The sequence below is a fragment of the Lutra lutra genome, chromosome 11 (assembly GCF_902655055.1).
Source record: "Lutra lutra chromosome 11, mLutLut1.2, whole genome shotgun sequence".
Lineage (NCBI taxonomy): Eukaryota > Metazoa > Chordata > Mammalia > Carnivora > Mustelidae > Lutra > Lutra lutra.
The window spans coordinates 4,847,507-4,874,462 of NC_062288.1; the positions used below are offsets into that span (position 1 = coordinate 4,847,507).

The 26,956-nt window shown below is 38.8% G+C and overlaps 1 protein-coding gene and 1 pseudogene across 3 annotated transcripts in view; both read left to right on the forward strand.

The window, feature by feature from the left end:
* SPATA48 (spermatogenesis associated 48) overlaps positions 1–26,956 on the forward strand; it is a 65,185-nt gene that overhangs the window by 11,390 nt on the left and 26,839 nt on the right. For all 3 annotated transcript variants that reach the window (XM_047695418.1, XM_047695419.1, XM_047695420.1), the window contains exons 2-3: positions 862–959; positions 22,369–22,445. In XM_047695418.1, coding sequence (XP_047551374.1) covers positions 862–959; positions 22,369–22,445 — 175 coding nt within the window. The remainder of the gene's footprint in view (positions 1–861; positions 960–22,368; positions 22,446–26,956) is intronic.
* LOC125080695 (2-hydroxyacyl-CoA lyase 1-like) lies at positions 20,000–20,964 on the forward strand (annotated as a pseudogene).

Genomic DNA, 26,956 nt, shown 5'->3' on the forward strand with positions numbered 1-26,956 from the left:
AAATCTCAACTGGTTTTCTATTCAGGATCTAACCGCCCAAACCCGCATGTCTGGGGGAAGTCCACTTGAAGCTCATTTAGAATCCGGTTCCTTGCATTAGAGGTGTCCGTTTACTTGCCTCAGACAGCCAGGGACTCTCTGCTCCTGGAGACTACCCATGCTCCTCCTCACATGGTCTCCTCTGTCTTCCACAGTGGTGTGTCAAGACCTTCTCAGACTCCAACCATTCTGACTCCCCCTTTATCAAGGTTAAAGCAAATATTATCTTCAGGAAGCTGTTCTTAACTCCCCACAGTCTGGCTGGGCTAGTATTCTTCCTCTGCATCCCCCAGCAGTTGGAGCACAAGGATTAGAGTTGCTACACGACACGAAATTATCTACTAACGGGACTATCTTTTCCATTTGTTCATGAGCACCACAAAACTGGGAACCCCTCTTCCCTCTCTGTGTGTGCATCTACTTCCATTTACAGCACAGTAAATACTTGTTATAATCTGTGTGCTGATTTGCTAGTGTCTTAGTACTTCTGTCGTTAGATACATTTTCTGCCTAGTAACCGACTCCTTCACGTTGTGTCCATCCCCAATACACCCCCACGCTCATCTGCAGATTTGCAGTACTCAGCAGACCTCTTCAAGTAATGAGTAGTAACAACTGCACTGCTACAATTCCCTAACATGCGCGTTCCAGAGTGATTCGGTTCTCACTGCTAATAAAAGTTGTTACGTAATCCATGGACATGTCAGATAACATGATATAGTTTAGCTTTCATGTAGGAAGTATTTCTGGTGGAAGAAGAAGAAGAAAAAAAAAACCCTTTATCACGTTTTTAACCCAACACACATAAATTTTTGTTTTCAGGTTGGACAAGCCCGCTGAAGGTCACTCCTCTACCACCTCATCATGAAGTATGCTCAGTCAATCACACGTATGCCTTTGATGAAGAATCAACGTGTACGGTGAGGTTTTCTGACCCAATATTTGTAATTAGTTTCCTTGTGCCTCTGATATTCAAAGCCCTGCAAAAGTTAGCTGCCGTTCATAAAGTTCTTCTGCGCCAGGCACCGTGCAGCCCCTCACAGTGATTGTGTGGTGTGTCTTACCTTGTGCCTTCCTACAACCAGACTACGGGGAGGAGGGCGTGACAAATGCCAGTAGTGCCCAACCCAGGTGCCCTTTACTGGCAAGGGCATCCTCTTCTGGTAGCAGCGAGTGGTGGCCACTAAATGGCAGACGCCCAGCAGCCCGAAGGACAGCCCCCTGCCACACGGTCCCCTGAGACTTTGGTCCATGGCCTACTGACTTCCCTGAGGAAACATGTAAATCTAAGCTGAGTCCTGCTGAGACCACGTTGTCCCTAGCTTCTTGTCCTGGTTCTACTCTGCTCGTCACCTAGAGTTCTCTTAGAGTGCACGACTTGAGCAAAAATCATGTTTCTGTCCCTGCCTCTGGACAAAGTGGTGCTGTTATCCCCACTTTATTTGAGAAAGCTAATGCCCAGGGATGTTAACTAATTGACTTTAAGCCCCACAGTAAGTATGAAACCAAAATGTACACCTAGGTATCTTTCTGAACTTAAGGATTGTGTTAATGACCCTTTTTGTATGTGGATTGTACAGTCTCTAAAGCCATGATAGTTAAATGAGTTGAAGACCTCTAGGGATATATAGATATCTCAAGGTTTTTCTTTAAACAAAAAAAATGGCTTTATTGGGATATATTTCATACACCACAAAAATCATCTGTTTAGAGTGTTCAGTGTTTTTTTTTATAAAATACAAAATTAAGTAATGTCACCATAATCTAATTCTAGAACATTTCATCACCCCAAAAAGAAACCCCATGCCCATTAGCAATAAAGTTATGAATACTTTAAGGAGTCAGTTTCCATTTCTTAAGTCCCTTCCAAAAATTGATCTGCCTGTGAATTTATCTATGGTTGGAGTGTTAGATTTATTTCTAATTTTCCCATGTCTTCCTTCACGATTTCCCATTCTAATTTTCCCACAGAGGGGACTGGAGAATACCTCCCACAACCAGCAGTCATACCATACAGTACATGAATATGGAAAAAAAAATCATTCAAAATACATGTCATCAATGCCTCCTTTATCAAGATGCCATCCACCCATGCCAGGGCTTCCTGATTTTCCTTGTCTATACATTTTTCTTTATAAGAAAATCTTGGCATTAGAAATAGGGGTAATTTGGCCTATTTTGAGCTATTCCACACTCAGATAAAATGCAGAATTTTGTCGCCAGGGTAAAGAAAATGTGTACTTAGTAGTTTCACTTATTCTATCTCCAGACTTTTCAAAGAATCCATTGCTCTTGCAGGCAAGTCCTTTGAGAACAAATCAAAGTAAACATTATAAGAAATTGAAGGCACTGGTGCCTTTTGTTTTTCATGTTAGCTGCAAATTCATGGCAAGTCACCATGCTTTATCTAGTGATTTATTTTAGAGTTGGAATATTGAAGTACGTGCTTGTCATGCTTACTCACAGACTTATTTAAATTTAAAATAAGTTTAGACTTTTTGTTACCAAAAATAAATCTGGATATTTTACTTCTTGTAGTGGAAATTTAACCAGGTAAATGGGACAATGCTTGCAATGGAAAACAACTAGATTAATATTTCTTTTTTCTTAAAATTTCAAAAAGCTAATAATGGAGAGAGACGTTACTAGGTCAACAAAAAGAAGGAAACTCTAAAAATTAAGCCTCGCACCCAAGGCCGCTTTGGCCATACAGGAATTTACCATTCTAGAAGGGAAAACTACAACTTTGAGTTGGATGTCGTGGTCTCATAGGTGTAAAAGATCAAATGTTGGAATTGATCTCTGAAAACAATCCACTGCTTTGGGATGAATGCCTGAAGGCTTGCAGCTTAGAAGAAAGGCTAGATCAATAGTAAAAAAGCCCTTGAGCAGATTAAAGCCTGGCTTGGTCCAAGTAAATGAGAATACTTCGTGTCTTGAACTGGCATTAAGGGAATCTTAGGATGCTGTCCTTTCCAGGATGCAGGCAGACACAGACAAAACTTCTTTGCAGAAAAATAATGTCTTATTAAGCCTTAAATTATTCCCATCAATAACTTTTAAAATATAATGTCCGGTATACAACCAACGGTAGCTAAACATGTAAAGAGAAAGAACACCGTGACTCAGAATCAGCAGGAAAGAGAGAAAACAAAAAGGGACCCAAGTTGATTCTAGACATTGAAAATATGCAAGGAGAGAAAAGATGAGTTCAGGGTTTCTGTAAAGAAATTAAATATTACAAAATGAGGAATTAAGAAATTGGGGGAGTGGGGGAGAAGTAGTTCCAGAACAGAAAAGTATAGCAAGCAAAGACCTGGTAAGTGCACAGTGCAACAGATCTGACACAGAGAACTGGGGGATTGGTAGAGAAATGAGGAAATACCATTTAGGGTCAAACACAAATACACAAGAAATGGAATAAGAAACATCAAGGATACAGTGAAAAAAGAACATGTATTTACTCGAAATCCCAGATGTATAGAAGAGTAGGACGGAAGCAACACGCACAGAGGCAATTACCATATCCACCACGTGCCCATTTCTGGGGTTTCCTGGAGGGTACCCTCACATCCCCTGCTCTACATTGGGAGCTAAGGCCCCACACAAGCACCACATACCACAGCAAGGACTGTCACTGTTCATCCCAGCACCAAGGAAAGTGGCAGCACAATTTTCAAGAGAGACCCAAAGCATGGAAGACACATGAATGGACAGAAATAGGAAACTCCTGAAATTTTTCACATTGTTCATGGTAATTGCATGGTTTGGAATCTGGACTCGGCCGTCATCTTTTATCAGCTCTTGCAAAATGTTAAGAAATTCTAGGAAGTTGAGGCGTTTATGATGTTGACCATGATGAAGGATCTTAATGTGAATGATGCTAAGGTTTTAGGACATAAAGGAAGATGTCCTCAATGTCTTGTCACCGAACCTAAGAAGTATCTAACATCAGTAGGTTCCCATTGAACCAGATTCCAAGATCACTAAAGCTGAAGTCAAATAGCAAATTTGGCCCCTCCTTTATGAAATAGCACACACTAAACATGTAGAGAACAGAAATAGAGAAAAGACACAGCCACAAGAGAAAAGCTATTGTAAAGATTGACTTTGAGAAAACAGTGTAAATGATACATTTCTGAAAACAAATGTTTCATAAAGAAACTGAAGATACATAACATACAGAAGTGGCAGCCTATAAAGACTAATCAGGAAGTGGAAATGATGTGTACTGAAGAAAAATCCAGATGCCAATGAAAGATGATACTATGATACCTATGATCTACCAAAATGATGATGACCAGTGATATGAACCACCAGAAAAGGAAGAGGCATTCATTTCAGATATTGCTAGAGAAGACTTAGACATGGGTGCAGAAGAATTAATGGTCTCCCTGTTGAAGAACAGTAAGAACACACAGATTTCAGAATCTTTGTCCCTACAAGAAGAAGACCAATCTTACCCACACATTATCCAGCAACCGTATCAATGCATTATCGACAGGACACAGGTGATTGTGACAGATCTTGTGAATCACTGAGAAGGGCACAATACAAGATATTTTTTTTTATTTTTTAATTTTTTTTAAAGATTTTATTTATTTATTTGTCAGAGAGAGAGAGGAAGCACAGGCAGACAGAATGGCAGGCAGAGGCAGAGGGAGAAGCAGGCTCCCTGATGAGCAAGGAGCCCGATGTGGGACTCGATCCCAGGACGCTGGGATCATGACCTGAGCCGAAGGCAGCTGCTTAACCAACTGAGCCACCCAGGCATCCCTACAAGATATATTTTTTTAAAGATTTTATTTATTTATTTGGCAGACAGAGATCACAAGTAGGCAGAGAGGCAAGCAGAGAGAGGAGGGAAGCAGGCTCCCTGCTGAGCAGAGAGCCCTTTGATTCAGGGCTCCATCCCAGGCCCCAGAGATCATGACCTGAGCTGAAGGCAGAGGCTTTTCCTGCTGAGCCCCCCAGGTGCCCCAATAAAATATATTTTAAATGAATTATTGTCAATTCTGATTTAGTATACGTTCTACAAGTGAAAAATTGATGGGATTTTGCTTTTCTACATCCCTTCTTTTTGACAGTAGATCCATTGGTTTTAGTTGCTTCTTGGTTCTGTCTCTAACATAGCTCTTATTATGACTTACATTCATATGTGATTTTCAGAGAAGATACAGAAATTGCACTGATGATGTAGCAGCAGCTGTTTTAGCAAAGATTCAATACTTATTAAGACATAGCATTCATAATGTTAGGTGAATTGTTGTCACCTCTACACCAAACATAGATTTCTTTTTTTAATCTGAAAAGACACTGAAATATCTGTTCATGACTCTTACTGATAGGAGTCATTATAAACTGTGTGACGATTAACAAGAAAACAGGACATTGGCAGATTTAGTATAGACAAAACTAAATATAGTAGGATAACACAGCACAATTAGCAAGTTGACCTAATAGATAGATATAAATACACCTTTTTGCAAGGACCATTAACAAAAATGACCACATACTGTACCATAAAACAACCAGAAATTTTTCAAATATATTTTTTAAATTTTTGCCTTACATATTTGTTTATTCTTTTAATTTCAGTGTGATTCACATACAGTGTTATATTAGCTTCAGATGTATAATAGATTAATCAATTATGTACATTTCTCAAATATCTTAAATCATACAAAGTATGTTCTTTGACCACAAGACAATTATGACAGATCAGAACACCCTAGAAAATTATGTATTTGGAAATGTAAAAATATGTTTATGAATGAATCATGGGCCGAAGAAAAATCATGAAAGAAACTAGAAAATATCTTGAACTGAACTATAATAGTAATATTGCAGCAAAACCCGTGAGAATGAGTTATAATAATTCCTAGAGGAAATATGTAATCTGAAATGAGTATGTTATAACAGAAGGAAACCTAAAAATTTAAGAACTGAGCAAGCTAGAAAAACATGGTAAAATCAATTTTTTTAATCTGGAGGAAGAAAATAATAAAGATAAAATAATAAGGAAATGGAAAACAAATGATTTTAAAAATCACCAGAGCCGGAAGTCAGTTTATTGAAAAAAATTGATGAATTTCTGCCAATGCTGTTCAAAAGAACAAACAAATGTAGCAGTTAAGGAGCCAAATGTAATGGCAGCTCGATAAAACTGTGCTCCCCCACATGGCCTCAAAAGCAGAATAGGACAAACGATACCATACAAAAAACTTTCAACATATTTAGAAGAGAAATACTAAACTTCAAATTACTGCAAGTTAAAAGAAGAGAAAGAAAACAAAAAACCCTAACAAGTCATACTTTGAGCCCTTAATTAATTAATTAATTAATTGGTAAATGAGGACAATCTTGAAAAAAAAAAAAAAGGCACGGTAGAGAGAAGCCACCCTGGGATTCATCTAACGACCACTGACAGAAGATAAAGCAGACTTGAGTCTGCAGAGAAGGAATTGAAAAGCACACATGATTTGAAGTGGCGGTTTTTCAGCCGCACTGATCATGTTAGAGAAGTTTGAAAGAAAGAGTCGGGGATGCCTGGGTGGCTCTGTCGGTTAAGCGTCTGCCTTTGGCTCAAGTCGTGATCCCAGAATCCTAGGGTGGAGTCCCTTATCAGGCAGGCTCCCTGCTCAGTGGGGATCCTGCTTCTGTGTCTGCCTGCTGCTCCCCTGCTTGTGCCCTCTCTCTCTCTGACAAACAAAAGAAAGAGTCACTGTTTGGAGGTGGTGATAAAAAGAAGAAAAAAAGGAGGGAAAGAGGAAAAACTAATATTCTAAAAGACAAAAAGAATGAGTTGAGCGGAAGTTGCACAACCCTTCTGGTAACAATTTATTAGAGAAAGTGCTGAACTTTGCTACACTGACAGAAGGGGGCAGCATTGAACTAAAAATAGCGCAAACCACACCAAACCCATCAAATGAATGGAAGAGAACTGGATAAATCTGTTCCAAGAAATGGTAACAAAACAGAAAACAAGAATCAAAATATGTTAATGAAAATAAGAATCAAAAGAGCCAAGTACTTTAATAAGAATACAAAACAGCAAATCAACTATAAAACAGAAGAAAACTGTACTATAATATTCCAAACTGAATTACATGTTTCAAACAATCATTTGAGGATGTGAAAAGCTGCCTTCACACAGAAATTTAAGAAAATAAATCCAAATAAAATTGACAGTGAAAGAAGTGAAAGAAATGGAAATTTCATTCAGAAATTAAGAATTACACTGTGCCCAAGGGAAAAGAGATTCAAATAAAAATTTAAGGAGGAACAGGGGTACCTGGATGCCTCAGTCAATTAAGCGTCTGACTTCCGTTTCGGCTCGGGTCATGATCTTGGGGCTGTGAGATAGAGCCCTGCATCTGGCTCTGTACTCTGTTCCCCCAACCCCCCGCTCGCACACTTGCTCACCTTCTCTCTCTCTCTAATACAAATAAATCTTTAAAAATTTTAAAGAAGGGGCATTGAGGAAAGGCAAGAAAACATCCAGCAGAAGAAAAGGAGATGGAGAATCAGTTAAAAATACCTGAGTGAAACTGGTTGAGATGGAAGAAAGGCAAAAAAGAAACAATGTATATGTATGTGGAATCCCCCAAGGGAAAAAAAAGAAAAGCAATGGGCAGGCTGGAATTAGTCAGTTTGACCAGGGTTTGTGAGCCTTGCACCACTGACATTTTCAGCTGGATTCAGCTGGATCAATTCTTTGCCATGGGAGACCATTGAATGCAATGTAAGGTCACAGGCAACATTCTGGATGCTGGTGACACCCTTCCTGGTGGATGAAAGTCCCTCTCCGAAGCTAGACAACAGACAGCAACGTAAAGCAAAAGAAAATACAAAATGAAATAAAAAAAAATAATAAAAATAGACATTAAGGAAGCAAAAGACACGGAGTACCAGCTGTTCCACCCACTTTTCTGCCTTGAACATATAGAAAATTGGACAAAATAAGAGAAATGATGGTTTCCAGACACTGGACAAAAGGTAGCGAAGGACTAGAATGTCTAAAGGAGGGAAAATAACCATGCGAACCCTGCATTTCACCCACTTACTGCCTGGAGGCATTTCCTGAGCCAGCCGTGGAAGCGAAGGCCATGCCTCCTCGAGTTGGGAAGACAGGGGTTGGAGTTCGAGCGCCCAAGGCATCCGGAGTTTGCAGACTGGGGTTCCAGAAAGGAGGGAGTTGCGGAGCCAGTGCTCTGGAGAGCTGGGGAAGAGAGTGTGTGCGTCTGCGAGCACTGATCTGCACACTGACAAACGGAAACTGCTGAAGGAGGAAGATGTTCTCTAGAGGATTGCACAAACATGACCGTCCTCTGAGGCTTTAATGGGGCAGGGCATGGTCCAGGACCCCACTTGTAGACCACAGGATGTCAGGCAGACTGTTTAGAAGGATATCATTATCGTAGTCAGGCTTAATCAACCCTACTCTAATGGTTCCAATGGGCTTGCTTGAATAGGTTAAAAGAAGCCCTTCAAACACTCCCTGATTTTAATTACTTAACTTTGTGCTGGAACAAAATCTAACACTATTTAAGAGTAAAACAAGTTTTAGCAAGCAATAACCTAAGATCCAAAATAGGTATTCCAAGGAAAGTGACTTTTATGCCAAGAAGTAGGAAAATACCACCCAGAGTCAGGAGGAACAACAAATCATTATTACCGGACCTGGAAGCGGTAGATACAAAGAAACAATCAGACAAGGACGTGCGAACAGCTATTACAAATAGGTTCGTATATTCAGATGGTAGAGGAAACCACAACCATGGAGAGGGGGAAAATGTGTGATGTAAACAAGACTCAAGAGGACGTTGAGACATGAAAGACACAGTAACTAAAATGGCACGTAAATGGGTATAGTTTTAAGAGCAGACCAGATACTGTAGGATAAAAGACCAGCGAAATTGAAAACATAGCAAGAACCATCCAAAATGAAAGAGAAAACAAATAAATAAAATATCAGTTAGCTGCAGGATGATATTGAGCTGTTTAATATACCTGTAATTGGAGTCCCAGAAAAAAAGAAAGTGGGAAAAATTGGCAAACCATGGCCAGTGTTGTTCCTAAATGATTATAAATCTACAGACGTAGGAAAATCAACAAGTGCCAAGCTGTATAAAGATAAAGGAAACTATGCACATAAATTATGGAAAACAATGATAAAAAGAACATCTTAAAACAGCTAGAGGAAAAAATACATTATATACAGAGGAACACATATAAGAATGACACTAGGCTCTTGTCAGAATCTGTGTGTGCTGGAAGAATATGGAGACACATATTTTAAATATCAGAAAACATTAATTAAGAGTACATTAACTAGTGGGGCACCTGGGTGGCTCAGGCAGTTAAGCATCCTACTCTTCTTGGTTTTGAATCAGGTCATGATCTCAGGTCGTGAGATGGACCCCACACTGTGCTCCATGCTTAGCAGGAACCTGCCCAAGATTCTCTCGCTCCCTCTCCCTCTCCCTCCGCCCCTCTCCTACTTGTGCTCTCTCTCTAAAATAAATAAATGAATCTTTAAAAAAAAAAAAAGCATCACTAATAAATTTCCAAAAGAAAGGCAGAGTAGACATTTTCAGGAAAATAAAGCTGAGGGACATACTGCCAACAGACCTGAAGGAGGTTCTTCAGACAAAAAAGTATGGTATACGTGGAAATTTGAGTTTATACAATGGGATGAAGTTGAGGTCAAGAGAAATGGTAAATATGTGGGTAAATAGAAAACACTGTTTTTCATTTTGAAATTTTTAAAAATATCATTGAATGTTTAAGCCAACAATAGTAGCAATGTATTTTGGGGGCACAGCACATGCAGAGCTGAATTGTGCAACAATAGCACAAGGGAGGTCAGGATGAAAATAGACTTATGCTTTTATAATTTTTTACACTATTCATGAAGTGGTATAATATTATACTTTAAACCCTAGAATTAAAGATATATAAGTCTTACAGTGACAGTAATAACAGAAGCCAATCAATCAATCAATCATAGGAAATAAGCTAATGGGGGAGACAAAATGAAATTTAAAAAAGAAAAAAAAACCCTCAAATAATACAAAAGAAAGTAACACAAAAGGAAAAAGAACTGAAGAAATAAACAATAAATAAACCTATATTTAAACCAAGTTATGTCAGATATTATGTTGAATACAATTTAATATAAGGAAATTGAAAGTCAGCAATTTTTATGTTAGAGAAAAAAATTCCATACCCAACTATATGCTGACTGCAAGAAAACAATGTTAAATAGAAAAAGAAGAGTAAGATGGGAAGCCCTAAGTTGTTTTGTAGTTTCAGTGCAATCCAAATCAATATCTTAGCTGTATTTATGTGGAATTTGACAAGTTCTTTATAAAATAGATACAGAGAAGCAAAGAATCAGAAATAACCAAGAGTATTATTAACAAAAGGGAAAAAAAAATCAATGGTCATTTAGACCAAAACTCTCAGCAAATGAGACTTAGAAGGGAATGTCCTCAATCTGATATAGGGCATCTGTGAAAAACCTGAGGCTAAAGGAAATAATGAAAAAGACCAAATGTCTTTCCCTTAATATCAGGAAAAAGACAAACATGCCTGCTATTACCACTGTCATTTTCCATTTAGTGGAGAGGACAGCTATTGCAGAAAGGCAAGAAAAAGAAATAGAAATCATAAATATTGGAAAGGAAGAAGTAATTCCAACTCACGTAGAGATGACATGATATTTAGGGCTTTGTTTTTTTTAAAGATGTATTTACTTGAAAGAGAGAAAGAGAGAGCATGAGCAGGAGGAGCTAGGGGGAGGGAGAGAAGATCCCAAGCAGACTCCGTGGTCAGCATGGAGCCTGATGCAGGGCTTGATCTCATGACGACCCGAGCCTAAATCAAGAGTCAGATGCTTAATCGACTGTGCCACCTAGGTGCCCCTGACATGATCATATTTGTAAAAAGTCCTCAGAAATCTTCAAACCAAGTGTTAGACATAATCGAATTTATCAGAGGCAAAGGCTTATTGTTATTGTATAAAAATCAATTGTAATGTTACGTATCAGAATCAAACAACTGGAAAATAAAAGGTTAAAACATTCCATTGACAATAGTACCAAAAACCACACAAGATTTGATTTAAAACCATGAATTTTTTTAACTGAAAACTTTGGTACATTACTGAGTGAAATAAATTAGCAAAGACCTAAATAAAAGAAAAATAAACTAGGTTCCTGGGTCGGAAGACTTGTTGCTGGGCTTCTCCAACTGGCCTGGAGATTCAGTGCAAACCCTATCTAAAATTAAAACAACTGAAAATTCCAAGTGTGACAAGGATACAGAGCAGTGGGATTCTAACATCCTCTTGCCGGGGATGCAAAATGGTACAACGAGTTTGGAAACTCTTGAACACTGTTTGGACGGTGGACCTACACCTGTGCCAGCCGTAGACGGCCACTCCACGGCTAGATATTTACCCGAGACAAATTTAAATACATGTCCACGTGAAAACTTGGACATAAACATGTTGAAAGCAGCTTTATTCGTGACAGTCTAAAAATGGAAACCAACTAAATGTTTATGTGCATGTGAAAGAGTGAACCGATGGCGGCCGATCTGTACAATGGAATAGTGGTCAGCAGTTAGACTGACCGCAGTGATGATCACTGCGACAAGACCAACAAACTTCCCGAATCATTATACTGCGTGAACACACTCAGAAACAAAACATGACGTGCCATGGATTCTATGTAGATGAAATTCTGAAAACGCAAACCAATAAAACAGACAAAAAATGGATCACCTGTTGCCCTGGTCTGGGAGGAGAGGGAGACGTGGATGGCAAAGGGGCATGAGGAAACTTTCAGCAAAATGTCAATGCTCTGACTCTGTTACGGTCGTTTCTTGGTTGTACGTGACTGTACAACCTCCTCGGACTGTATGTGTTAGTGGATGACATTCATTGCAAGTACACTACAACTCCGTACAATGTGTTTTCTGTTAAAGAGTGGTATTATAAACAACTTCATGCCAGTGAGGTTGACAATGTAGATAAAATGAACAAATGGTGTAAAAACACAACTTTCCAAAACTGGCACAAAGAGAGAACCTCAGTAGACCTATGTCTGTGAAAATACTTTTGCAGATTATCATAATATTTTTTACAGAGAAAACACTAGGTGGAGGTAGTTTTACTAAGGAATAAGGTCAAATGTTTAAGGGAGAAATCATATCATCATATCCAAATAATCCATTGAGGAAAATAGAGCTCTGTCACCAAAATGTAAACTATATTACAACAAAAATTTACAGTCTAATATTTCTACAAACAAACAAAACAATCCTTAGAAAATTTTACTAAGTTAAATTTGGCAATGTATTAAATAGATAATACATCATGATGAAATAGAGATCATCTCAGGATTGCAAAATTGGCTTACCATTCAGAAATCAATGCCTGTGATTTATTGTATTAACAGAATTTTAATATATATGTATATATATATATATATATATATATATATATATAATCTCAGTCAATGATTGAAGGCCAAAATACAAAAGAAATAATTTTTCCAGTTTCTAGAAATTGGAAAATAAGATTATAAAAATAACACTATAGTAACATTTTTTAAAAGATTTTATTTATTTATTTGACAGACAGAGATCACAGACAGAGAGGCAGGCAGAGAGAGGGGGAAGAGAGGCTCCCTGTTGAGCAGATAGCTGGATGCAGTGCTCCATCCCAGCTGGGATCATGACCTGAGCTGAAGGCAGAGGCTTTAACCCACTGAGCCACCCAGGAGCCCCTATAATAACATTTTTAAAAACTATAATGTTAGGGAAAAATTTAATAAAAAATGTTCAAAGATCTGCACTGAAAACTATCTCAAAATGCTGAGACAAATAAAAGATCTAAATAAATTCATTCATAACATTATTTTCATGGAGTGAAAAACTCAGTATTTTTTAAGAATCAATATTCAAATTAAGCTCCATATAGTTGCAGTGCTTTCCCTACCATAATTCTGTGCCTTTTTAATACAAAGTTGCTTTTGTCTCTGAAATTTACATTAATTTACATCTTGAAAAAAGTAATGCGATAGGAAAGTGATTCTACCTGATTTGAAGACCCACAGCAATGCCACACTAAGACAGTGCTGTTTTGGTGTAATAACAGAGAAATCAACTGAACAGAATTGAGAGTCCAGAAATAGACAGTTTTTACACAAAAGTAACAAGACGGTTCACTGGTTTACATGCAGTGTTTTCAACAAACAGTCTCTGAACAGCTGGACATGCATGTGGGATGGAGCCCTGTATCCCTTTCTCATACCGTCACAGAAATTACTTTGTGCTGGCCATTGACCTAAAGGGAAAAGCTAGCACAAAGAAGGTTCTACAACAAAATACAAGATAAAATATCTGCAGTTGGTGGGCAGAGTTTCTTACAGAGGACGTCAAAATCATTATATATAGAAAAAAAATTCATTCTGTCAACACTAAAGTCCTTTGCTCTTTGGACCACTGTTAAGGTAAAAGTGTGAGCCACAGACAGGAAGAAAGTGCCTGCAGCATCTGTCAAGATCTGTGGGGTAAGACCTCCCGCGACTGGATAACAAAAATATTTTTTAAATACCTCAAGACTGAAATAAATGTTTTGCGAAAATAGACACATAAATGTCCAATAGAAACATGAAAAGGTGTTCATTTTTAGTTGTGAAGGAAGTACAAATGATAACCAAAATGGAATACTACTGAGTACCCACCAGAAAGACTAAAATTACGATATTTGGAAACCATCAACGAGCTTAGTATGATGTAAAAAGAGAGGCAAAGAATTCTTTTTTTAATATGTGTATAATTTGAAATGTTTTTTTTTTTCAAAGAAAAGAAAAAGATGCTTGACAGCACTGTATGTTGGTGAGGACAGAAAGCAAATGGATTTCTCAAACCTTTGGCATACCTTATAAAGGGACAGGCCTACGCCATGACCCGGTAATTCCATCCTTAAGTATTTACCTGATAAAATCAAAGTGCATGTCCACAAAGAGACTTGTATAGGAACACTTGTAGCAGCTCAATTGATATGTACACAAAAAATCCGTAGAAAAGAAAATGGATTAACAGATCATAGAATGGAAAGTATTCAATAAAAAAGTATAAACCAGAACGTGACAGAATCTCACCAATATTAAAAGCTGATATTAAGGGGCACCTGAGTAGCTCAGCCAGTTAAGCATCTGACTCTTGGTTTCAGCTCAGGTCATGATCTCAGGGTCATGAGATCAATCCCGGCAATAGGACTTGCACCAAGGGCTGTCTTGGTGGAGACTTGGGTGGAGACACTTGGGCTGTCCGCTGGAGATTTTCTCTGTCCTTCTCCCTCTGTCCCTCCCCTCCCAACAAATAAAATAAATCTTTTTTTTTAAAAAGGCAATACTAATAAGCCAAAAAAAAAAAAAAAGCCAGTTTCGAAAAAATACATAATTCTGATTCCAATCACATGAAACCAGGAGCAGGCAAAGCTAAGTGTTAGTAATAGAACATGGAGTCGTGGCTGCCAACGGGGAGTGAAGGTCAACTGAGAGCAGAAATGAAGCATTTGGGGAGATGACAAAAATATTCTGCATTTCGGCTGATATATTGGTTATATGAGTTTCTCATTTAAGTCAAAGTGATTGATTAAATTGTACAGTAAAAATCTATACCTTTTCCTGTACGTAAATGTCGCAATTCTAGAATTCAGGATTAGGAAGCTTCCTTTCAGAATTGTCAGAGAATGAGGGTTTTTTTTTCCCACAAATCCTCCCTATCACCTCAGATATACTGAGATGCTACAGATGTATCAAAGTGCTACACATATTTTAAAACCAATACTTAGCTGAGCTGAAAAACAAGAGAAGAGAGAAGATGTAGTTTCCAGAAAGGAAGAGAAAATTTAGTTCTAAAAATGGTTGTGCCACTGAAATTACATTTTTCATGGGGGAAGCTTTGGGTAACAGAGACCCCAATATGCTGTGATGGGAACACTATAGAGGTTTAATTCTCTTTTATATAATCCACAGATTCTGGACTATCTTGTGGTTTTAGTATACAATACTCTCCTAGATTCATTCTTTTGGACATCAGGTTAGAAGGATAGAAGCAAAATCAGAGAGGGACAATCCTCCTCTTTCTAAGGACTTTTTCCAGAAAATGCACACGTCACTTTAAATGATGTTGGCAGAACTCAATATTGCACTAGCTGCAAAGGAATTGTGAAAGAATTATGTTTAATCTTAAGGTCATGGGTCCAAATAAAAATGGGCTTTTTTTTTTCTTTTCTTTTCTTTTCTTTTTTTTTTTTTTTTACTGTAGAAATGGGGAATGAAGCTGGTTTTGCTGAAACCAAAGAGTACACGGGCTAGGATTTTAATACCTATATAGGAATGGGAATCTGGGAGTCTCAGATCTCATGATGGATATTTGGAATTGAGTTTTCTGTATAAATTCAGGTACCACAAAGGGCTATCTCAGCAATGAGCAAGAATTTGAACAAATCTTTACACACGGGTGGGAAGTTGGCTATCTGATCCAGACAATAAATTGAAAAATACCATATATCATCCACGAAGAAACAGAAATGTTGTTCTGTACCACGGGGATACATGGATCACAATTTATTAGGACACATGTAGTGTGGGAATACCATATCCTAAAATTAAAAAGAAGGAGAAGGAGGAGCGGGAGGGGAAAGGGAGGAGGAGGAGGAGGAGGAGGAGGAGGAGGTGGAAGAGGAGGAGGAGGAGAAGAAGAAAAAGAAGAAGAAGAAGAAGAAGAAGAAGAAGAAGAAGAAGAAGAAGAAGAAGAAGAAGAAGAAGAAGAAAAGCTTTATACCCAGAAAAAATAAGCAATGCTCTCCACGGCAACATTTCCACGAAGTGGCATTGACATGTAGCATCGCACAGAAAAAAGCTATCCCTAGAAGAAACCACAGTCAAAATCATACTCTGCCTGTGAAAAAGGTCTCTTGTGAGAAGGTCTCAGCAGACCAACAGAAGGGGGACATCTTATCCAAGGACCCTCAGATAATAGAGCCATCTGTATATACATTAACTTTCATGAAACTGAATCTTTAAGGAAAAGAACAGGCAGATATGAAAAGGAAACAAAGCAAATTCTTTAAAATCAAGCATTTATCTTTAAAGAAATCATTAAATATTTTTGTTTCCTCTGTGGTGGAGTAAGTTCCTAAAAGACTAACCCTCCCACCAGTAACAACCCCAGACTCTGATGAAACACAAATCCACTGGGTCAAGACCTCTGGTGATTGAACAAAATCAGGTAAATTTCAGAATTAAAACTTAGAGGATGAACTCAGTGTGATTTTCCCCTTGTGGCCTGAAGTTTGACTATGTTCAGGCAACTGGAGTAGTTAAAATTTCAATAGAAATCTCTGTGGGAGGTTGGGGGAAGCAGGTGGTGGGTATAAGAGAGGTCACGGACTACATGGAGCACTGGGTGTGGTACAAAAACAATGAATACTGTTATGCTGAAAATAAATTAAGAAAAAAAAATCTCTGTCTTTCTGACCTAAAGAGATGAAAGAATGGAGCATGCACCAAGAATTAAAGAAAAGAATCCAAGAGGGGAGACAGGGAGGGAGCCAGAGTTCCGCATATGAACTTAGCCCAAGTGTTTGGCTCATGTCTGGACTCTCCTTGCTCAAAACAGATTCTGATCAGTTCTATCAAACTGATAACAAGGTACTGATCTAAGATCTGACTATTATCCAAAACACATTCAGGAATAATGCAGAATCCAGGGCCTCCTCAACATTAAAGGTACAATGTCCAACATAAAATCCAAAATTACTCAACATACAAAAAACCATGGAAAATGGGATAAGCTCACATGGGAACATGGTAGAGGCTAGAATTATCACACAGAGATTTTAATACAGCTATTGTAACTGTGCTTAGTGCCATAAAGGAGAATGTACTTATAATCATAAGAGAGGAACTTTCATCAAAGAAATAGAATGCAAAAACAGAGCCAAAGAGAAATTTTAAAACTAAAATTTCAAAATCTTAAAATAGAAATGATATGGGATTACTTAGCATAAAGGATATGACAAGGAAAGTATGAAGGATTTAAAAGTAGAACTTGGAGAGGGTAAAAAAAAAAGGAACTAAATATAAATGAACAGAGTCTCAGGGACCCATGGAACAGTATGAAAAAGTTAAATACACTAATTGTAGTCCAAGAATAAAAGGGGAAGTAAAATGTAACAGAAAATAATATTTGAAGAAATAGTTACTGAAACATCCCCAAATTTGATGCAAGATATACACTTACAGTTTTCAAGAGGCTTATTGAATTCCAAACAGAATAAACATTTTTCAAAAAGCCCATGCTTCAGATATTCAGGTACAAAAGATACTAAGAAAATTTTGAAAATAGCAAGAGAAAAGTAAGTTGAAACCTCACAGGCCTCTCATCAGACAAGAAGACAGTGGAGCAATGGAGCGAAATATTTACGGTCTGATAGAAAAAACGCGTCACACCAGAATATTACACCTAGAAACTCGAACTTTCAAAGATGAAGGCTGGGTTGGCCTTCTACCGAAGAAGAAATTAGCATAAATTTAGTGACTTAGACAATACAAATTTGTCATCTTAGACTTCTGGGGGTCGGAGTCAGAAATGGGTCTCGCTGAGCTGAAATCAAGGTGCTGGCAAGGTTGCATTTCTTCTAGAGTCTGTCGCATAGAATCTATGTCCTTGGTATCTTCATCCTCTCGCTCCCCGGCTTTGTCTTCATCCTCAGAGCCAGCAACGGTAGGTTGAGTTCTTCCCTCATCAGACAGAATCACTCTGACCTACTCTTCTGCTTTGACCTTCTACTTTTAGGGACCCTAGGATTACATTGTGCCCATGTGAGTGTCTAGGATGGTTTTCTTATTTTAAAGTCACTTGATTAGCACTTTAAATCCATTGGCAACCTGAATTACCCTTTTCCGTATAAGCTAACAAATGCAATTTCCAGGGACTAGGACGTGGATATAACTGGGGGCCTGATTATATTGAACATATTAAAAGGCTATGTAAAGAAATTTGCAAGACAAGAAAAACAAAGGCAGTAGATAGCCAGTGGAAATTCACTACAAGAAATCTTGGGTATTTAAGATTATTTTTTCCTTTTAACTTCTTTAAAGTACATATAACTGTTTAAAAGAAACATCTAACATTGTTCTCTGAAGCATATTATGAATGTAGATATAGCCCATGTGACAGCTGTAAAATAAGGAATGACAGGGACATGTGGTTGTAGTGTCTGCACATTTTATGTGAAGTGGTACAATGTTAACTCCAAGTCAACTGTGGAAAGTTAAAGACATTAACGAAACCTCTGAAACAACACTGAAATGTGCCATAACTAGTTATTGTTAAGGAGCCTATTAATGACACAATTTGTATTCTAAAAATCCCCTCTCATTTAAATAATCTAAAGAAGGCAGAAAAGGGGAGCAGAAACATAAGGACAGACAGACAACTATAATAAAATGCTACATATAATCCTAATATATCAATTGTTACATTAAATATTAATATACTAAACATTTGAATGGAAAGGCAGAGGTTATCAGAACGGATAAAAAAGCAAGACGTAACTATATGTGGATTTACAAGAGTTACACATTGAAGATGCAAATAGGCTGAAAGTAAATGAACACAAAACGTATCAAGTGTATATGGTATATTCACCATAATGATATGCTGGAGCATAAAACAAGTCTTCATATATTTAAATGTATTGAAATAATTCTACTTTTGTTCTTAAACTGTCACAGAGTTAAGTTAAAAATAAATAACCATGAGATGTTTAGAAAAATATCAAACACTTTCACATTAAAAATCACACTTCTAAATAATCTGTAGGTCAAAGAAGAAATCATAAGAAAAATTAGAAAATGTTTTAAACTGAACAATGATAAAATTATTACCTATTAAATCTTGTATAATGCAGCTAAAATTCTGCTAAAAAGAAAAAAAATTAGCCTTTTATGCTTATTTTAGGAAACCAGGAAGTTCTGAAAATTAAAGATTAATGATTAAGAAACTACCAGAATGGTTAAAGAAAAAGGACTAAAAAGATAAGAGTAAAAATCAATGAAAAAAGGAAAGATACAGGAGAGAAAACTTAGAGCCAAAAGTTGTTTCTTTAAAAAGATCAATGAAAGTGATATTTTATTAGTATAATCAAGAAAGAGAGAGATAACACATATTACCAACAGAGAAAATTAAAGAGTTTATTCCTGCTGATCCTAAAAGCAAAAAAGAAAATACTATAAACTATAGTATGCCAGTTCACTTAGCATCTTAAATTACATGAACAAATTCCTTTAAAAATATGACATCCTAAAATTGATACTAATGAAATAGGATACATGAATGCTCTGTATTTACTAAAGAAATTTAATTTTTCTGATCAAAAGTCTTCCCACACTGAAAATTGTAGGATCAGTTGATTTTACTGCTGAATTTTGTCAAACATTTTTGGAAGAAATCACATCAATCTAAAATATAAGTTATTTCAGAAAATAGAAGAAGGAACACTTTCTGAGTAGTTTTAGAAGTCCAACTTAACCTAATATTCCTGAACCAGACACAGAACTTTAAAAAAAAAAAAGGAAATTACAGGAATTACGTTCTCCATGTACAGAGACACAAAAATTATTGCAAAGTGTTAGTAAACCAAAACAGTGATTTATAAGACGGACAATATGTTATGATCAAGTGAGGTTTATCCCAGGAGTGAAAATATGTCTTTACCTTTCAAACACCCTTCAGTACAATTCATCCCACTGGTGACCATCAGTGTGTTCACTATGGTTAAGAGTCTCTTTCTTGGTTTGTCTCTCTCTCTTTCCTCTGTCCCCACCACCCGCTTGTTTGTTTCTTCAATTCCACCTATGAGTGAGATCATATGACTGATATCTGTGCAGAATTGGGGTATAATGTAAGGCCTGCTGTGACTTTGTTAGGAGACCTAAATGAGGTCCCTGAGCAGCCTCTAGGAGAATCTGATGAAACACCATGGCAGTGTCCTCCAGAGAGCAAGCGGTAGAAAACTCGGAGCGGAAGGGCGCAGAGCAAGGTAGCTGCATCAGAGGAATCATGGCAGTTCAAGATGGAAGGAACTTGCCTCTCTTCTCTGATGTGCGAGTATGGAAGGGCGCCTCCTCCAGCCTGGGGATCATCACCAGTGGGCTGAAAGAGCACAGGAATCAGCTTCCCCCAAATCCCTGCCTAGGAATTATTACACGGCTTTAGACCATGTTCAAGAACAACTCCCTGGAGACTGTATTGTGGTAAGAGAAGGAGCAGATCCTATGGCTGTGGGATGGACACACTGTGCTTCAGAACCAACTTCCTCATCACAGGCTTGAGGCTGGTGCTTTTGGAACGATGGAAGTTGGGTTGGGATTTGCCAGTACAAGCTCTGTAGTGGCTGAAGACAGAAACCCAGGGCAGCGGGTCATCTGGGTGGAAGGAGATGGTGCCTTTGGGTTTTCTAGCATGGAGGTGGGAACTGTCTGATGGTACAACTTGCCAGTTGTACTTTTGGTGACGATCAATGAGGGAATTTACCAAGGTTTCAATGCAGACACTTGAAGCAGGATGTTGAAATTTGGAGATGCTAATGCAGTGCCCCACACCTGCCTGCCTCCCCCTTCCTGCCATTCTGTCTCCTGCCAGACTCATAGCAAGAGCAGTTTACAACTGCATTTGGAGGCAAAAGTATCTTGTACAAAACCAGAAAAATCCCAAATCACCGAGGCAGAGCTTGGCAGACACACAACTAAACCCTCTCTTATCAGTATCATGACTGAACCAGGAGCCACATGGAAGTGTCAGGACTTTCCCTGGCTGACCTGCTCTGATATGTAAAGATGCCAGAGAGTGGTCTGGAGGAGTTTTCTCTTTCTCATAAGGCAGGATTTCATTTTCCACAGCAAAACTACTAAAATGTCAAAATCATTTACCAATACAAAAATTAAAACCACTTCTAAATAATATATATATATACATACACATATACATATATATATATATGTATGTATGTATATATATATATATCATCATCATCCTGCTAACAGAACCATGACAGTGATTTCACTAGAGGTAGCCTTGGTGAAATTAAAAAAATATGTAACAACCAGGTTTCAACAGAGACTAGAAACGGGAAGAAGGAAGTGTGGTGAGCTGGAAAGTGCATAGGGTGAGAATGGATGTTAGGGATGAAGAGATGCAAATGTTAGGACACTTGGCAGGCAGAGCAAGAAAGTTTAGTATTTGTCTACGGGAACTTCATAAGAGAATAAATTGAATCCACTGACAATAAAGAGAAAAATGAAGACTTGTCTAAATTGGTGAAAGTTATGCATTCTCAGATTGAAGAAGCATAGCACGTCTTGAGCCAGATGAAAAAAGTAGATCTCCTAAACAAATTTTCTTTGAAGGAAAACCAAGACAAATATCCTAAATATTAGCAGAGGATGGGAGTGGGGGAACATGGAGTTCCAGCCAACCATCCTTTTCAGTGTCCTTCCAAAGCAATGACAACAGGCCAGAGGTCAATGAGATACACTTAGGTTACGACATAAACATAAGCATTAAACTAGAATTCTAAATCCATCCAGAACAGTACTGAAGGGTGAGGATGAGTTAGTTAACAACTGAGCTAGCAGAGGTTCATGTCTTTGAAAGAATATTGGAAACTAGAACTTCAGCCAAAGAGAATGGAACCAAGAATACAGGGTTAAAAACAAAAATGAATAGAATACGTGAAGGAAAAGCAGGCAAAGAACCACTGATAAGATAATGTGGAAAATTTAAACAGATACTCTTTAAAGATAGTAATGACAACGGTTATAATAATAAGTCATTTTAATTAAATGAGATGAAATGTAGGAAGCGGGAAACATTGTAGACCTAATGTCCTATCATCAGACGATAAGACAAACAAGACATTTTAAGATGTTTGAATTGCATGGTGCTGAAAACATCATTTGCTAACATTTAAAATTCAAGACCTTTCTCCTAAAGAATTGATTTTCCGTTAACTTGAATACACAATTTGTTGATTTTAACTTAATTCCTGGGAGGTTATATAGGGAATGTATATATCCAAAGCAATTGGGCAAAGTCGGGGAGCATTAAACCTGGCCCACCCACAGGGTGCTAGGACAGGAGAAAAGTAGGGACAGAGGAACAAGAAACCGTGTGCATAGAAAGTGTGAGCACTTCCCATGTCTATCTGATCTCCTTTAACGCATTATTTGCCCCTTCTAGGAGGATGGGGAACCGCTTTTACAACCAGACAGGAAATACAGTTCAAAGGACTCATTTTACAAGTCCTCAACTCAAAAGTAAGCATTTTTCCCAGTAGAACTTTGATTTAAAAATGTACTTCTAGGGGCGCCTGTGTGGCTGGGTCGGCTAAGCAGCCAACTCTTGATTTCGGCTCAGGTCACAATCTCAGAGTCCTGAGATGGAGCCCCAAGTGCAGCTCTGCGCTCAGTGGGGAGTCTGCTTGGGATTCTCCCTCTCCTTCTCCCTTTTCTCCCTCTGCCCCTTCCACTCCACATAAATAAATAAAACTTTTAAAAAATAGTAAAAACTAAAAAAATTTTAAAAAGTATTTCTATGACATCTTTCATGACACGTCCTCTCTGTGTCCACAGTGCCCTAGCTTCAGTGAGTCATTCAGAGAACATCAAATGCAGATATTTACTCACTCACACTGATGGCTAAAATAAAGAGGTCAAGGGAGGGTCTTAAAGAAAATCTATGTCTGTTAGAAGAATAAGACCAAAGCACAAAGGAAATGGTCAGAGAGAGGAGGAGATAGGAGTATAGCATCACAGAAAACCAATGCAGAGAAAGCCTGAAGGAGTTCATTTACTCAGTCAAAAACCATATTCAGCCCTTGCTGCATGTCTGTGCCCTGGGCTATGAGTTCATCTGGGAATAAGGCAGACAAAGATCTCTGTTCTCAAAGTGCTGTCATTCGAAAGGGAGATGGACGATAAGCACAAACATAACATGTGAATAGCTCATATTTTAGAAGATGATGAGTCTGTGGAAGCATTAAAGAGAAAAGGTGGAATGGGATGAGAGCATCGGAGTGCCCCCTGTAAGGGTGGGAGGCATCAGTAGTGAAGGAGGTCGGGGGCGAGGGGGCTTCTCCAGTGATGGGATTTGAGAGAAGCTCAGAAAACAAATGGGAGTGTATTGCGGAATTCTGGAGTGACCATTTTCCAGGCAGAGGGAATCCAGAGTCAGGAGGAAGACCTGTGTTAGCAGTGTGCATAGGGTCGAGGATGAACAAGGAGCTGGAGTGTCTAGAACAGAGTACAGGAGGGGAATTAGGAAGAGCAGATGGGAAAAAGCAGAGACGGCCCGATGTCCAGGGGCACTTTAGGCAACTGTAAACACCAGGGTGTTTTCACTGAGGGAAGTGAAGGTTTAGCAGAGAAGTGGTAAGATCAGACTTGTAGAAAGCAGCATGGTGGCCTCTGTGCTCCCAGCCAACCAGATGAGGCAGAAGGGGGAGGCTAGCTGGGAGGGTACCGGAATCTGTAGAGGTCAGGCAAGGACAGTTTGCTGGAGGTTGGCAGGAAGCTATCGGCCACAGTTGGCTTCTGGATATATTTTGAAAGTAGAGTCAACACAGTTCCAGGTTGGAGGTGATGAGTGTCATGGAAATAAGAGTCAAGAACAACCCAAGGGTTTGAACTAAAAGCCAGATGGTCCGAGGACACCATTCCTTTGACACAGGGACAGCAGGGGAGTGGGTTTGGAGGGAAACATCAGAAGTCCATTTTCGACCTGCTGAATACAAACATAAAGACGTTCATCAGACATCCAAGCGACTATGTCAAGCAGGTGATGGGGTGTATGGGTCTGGGGTTTGGAAGAGCAGTCTGAGCCAGAGAAAGAAGGGTAGGAATCATGGCTCAGCGACACATGTGAATTGGCACACACGTCAAGGGTGTTCAGGGAGGAGGGAGTGAAACTGTGCAAAGGGTTAAGGACGGTGAGCCCCGAGAAGAGATGATTGCAGCTGTCCAATGAACTCTGAAGTCGGCAGAGCAACACAGAGTGGAGAAGTGGGGGCAGGGGGGTGGCTGCCGTGAGCACAAGGGACGGACAATGTGTGTGGGCACCACAAAGCACTTGATTCCCCCCAAACTCCTTCCCTCCCCGGGGGCCGAACCCAGCAGATGTGCCTCACATTTGGGCTTCATGGTTTCCTGTCACACCGATGGCACACCCATCACAAACAGATTCCATGAGATTCACTTATGAATAGGTATTTTCCCAGAAGGTTTATAAAAATATACAGAATATATGTGTGATTACACGTGTGATTACAATCAGAAGTCATGCTTTCTCTCTCTCTCTCACTCTCTCTTTCTCTGCAAGTCTCCTTAGCAGGAGAAATCAGCATCCGGAAACTTGTTGACCCACATAATGCCAATTCGTGAATGAAAACGTCACTTACTAGCCCTTTCTCTTATGTTGTTTTGTGTATAAGAAATGTTCTATGAAATATCCTGCCATTGGGTAAGCTTTGGGTTCAATCATCTGTACTTAGTTTGCAGGAAGTTGAAAATTAGGCACTTTTGAAAAGATTTTATTTATTTATTTGAGAGAGCGAGAGAGCAGGAGTGGTGGGGAGGGACAGAGGGAGAGGGAGAAGCAGACTCCCCACTGAGCAGGGATCCCAACACAGGAGCTCCATCTCAGGACTCTGAGATCATGACCTCAGCTGAAGGCACATGCTTAATGGACTGAGTCACCAGGTGCCCTGAAAATTAAGGCATTTTAAAGAATTGTACTTCTTGCCCATTTTGTGGCTGAGATGAGGGGAGAAGGAAATTCCATTTCAACATATACTTGGAGATTCTAAGGCAAAAATCATACAGCTTTTTTCTGTAAACTGTCAATTTTTAATGAGGGATTATTTTCATTCTACTCCATATTTCGGAAGAAAAGATAACTAGTCAGCAAAATGCATTATTAGGGTTATGGTGCCCTGCTGTCTGAAGTTCATGTCCCTTGGAAGGAACAATCCACGTAAACCACGGGCATTACAAGTCTGGATGTCAAGTTTGTACCCAAATCGTGTGCCTTATCTCCCCATTGTAAAACAACAGCAGAAGTATAGCGACAATCATTTTACACAGTTCTCTTGGTTGGTGTGTTGGCAACAGCTTCTTGTTTTCCTTAGGAAGAGTGTTGCTTATGTGTGAGCCTTCATTAACTCCAATTAACTTCATTAACTCCAAGTGATGGGGTGAAAATATTTATCCCATTAGAACAGGCTGCATCTTTTTAGCATTCATGAAAAACAAAAGACTATACTAATTTACACTATTTACCAAGCTGCAGTGCTTTGAGCAGTATTTAAAAAGAGAAATAAACTTCATTTACATTTAAAAAAAAGGAAAGGAAGAAATACATGGCGTGGAGCTGGGTTTCAGACCCTTAGAGCAAGTTGAGAAAAGAGCTCTAGAGAAAGCATCCATACACTGTCTGGGGGCTGGTACTGAGACACTCCCCATTCTCACCCTTCTCATCTTAAAAATGAAGGATTTTAACAAAATGGCCTCTCATTTCCTCTCCAGCTTTTGATTTCATTCCCTATCATATTCTTATCTTGGTGTCTCTCAGAAAAAAATTCGGGGGTCATTTTAGAAACAGTTACTGAATTGGTTAAGTTGTGATTCTTTGCTCAGAATATCAGGATTTTTGACATAACAAAGTATGAAATCATGCTATTTGATAGTCTCATTTAAAACATCATATAGGGCGCCTGGGTGGCTCAGTGGGTTAAAGCCTCTGCCTTAGGCTCAGGTCATGATCCCAGAGTCCTGGGATCAAGTCCCGCATCGGGCTCTCTGCTCAGCAGGGAGCCTGCTTCCTCCTCTCTCTCTGACTGTCTCTCTGCCTACTTGTGATCTCTGTCTGTCAAATAAATAAATAAAATCTTTAATAAATAAATAGATAAATAAAACATCATATAAAAGTTTCCTTAGGGGGGAAAAAACTTGGGTAACCTGTATGGAAAAGTCCATAAAATATTCGTGAAATGCGTCAGAAGCTCAAACAGAGATGCGTCTTGTAAGATTTAATTCAACTCAGGTGAATTTCTTATGACAATACCATTCAGGAATTATGTCTGAAAATTGCACCATTTTAGGGGCCCCTGGGTGGCTCAGTCAGTTAAGCCTTTGGCTCAGGTCCTGCAATAGAGCCTGGCAACTGGCTCCTTGCTCAGTGGGGGAGCCTGCTTCTCCCTCTGCCTGCTGCTCCCTCTGCTTGTTCTCTCTCTCTCTCTCTCTGTGACAAATAAATAAATAAAATCTTTAAAAAGAGAGAGAAAGAAAAATGCACCATTTAAGGTTTTGCAACAATTAAAAATATCTTATAAGAGTTAGCTTTTCTTTAGGACACAGTAATTTCAGAGCGAGTGAGTTGAAAACATATACCCAACAGTGAACACATTGTGGGACCATCACTGTGCTATTTAAGTTCACAAATATTAATTTAATAAACCCTCACATCATTCCTATGCACTAAATATGATTTTTATATGGTTTCTTATCCAGGCTTTTATCCCAAGCACAGTGCTTGAAATATAGGGATCGCTGAATAGGTATTTGTTGAGGGACTGGAATCACTGGTAATTATGTGTTTGCCAGCTGAGAGGAGTGGGGTTGTTTGGAAGAAGTATGGCTGATGGGGCAGAGTCGAGTACTCAGCATTTGCAGCAAGGCGGGAGGGTACGGGCAGGATGCTGGGCACCGGGGCTGGCTGTCTATCCATCTATCCTGTCGGGATGCCACCGCCGGAATGAGGGCTCTTTAGTTTT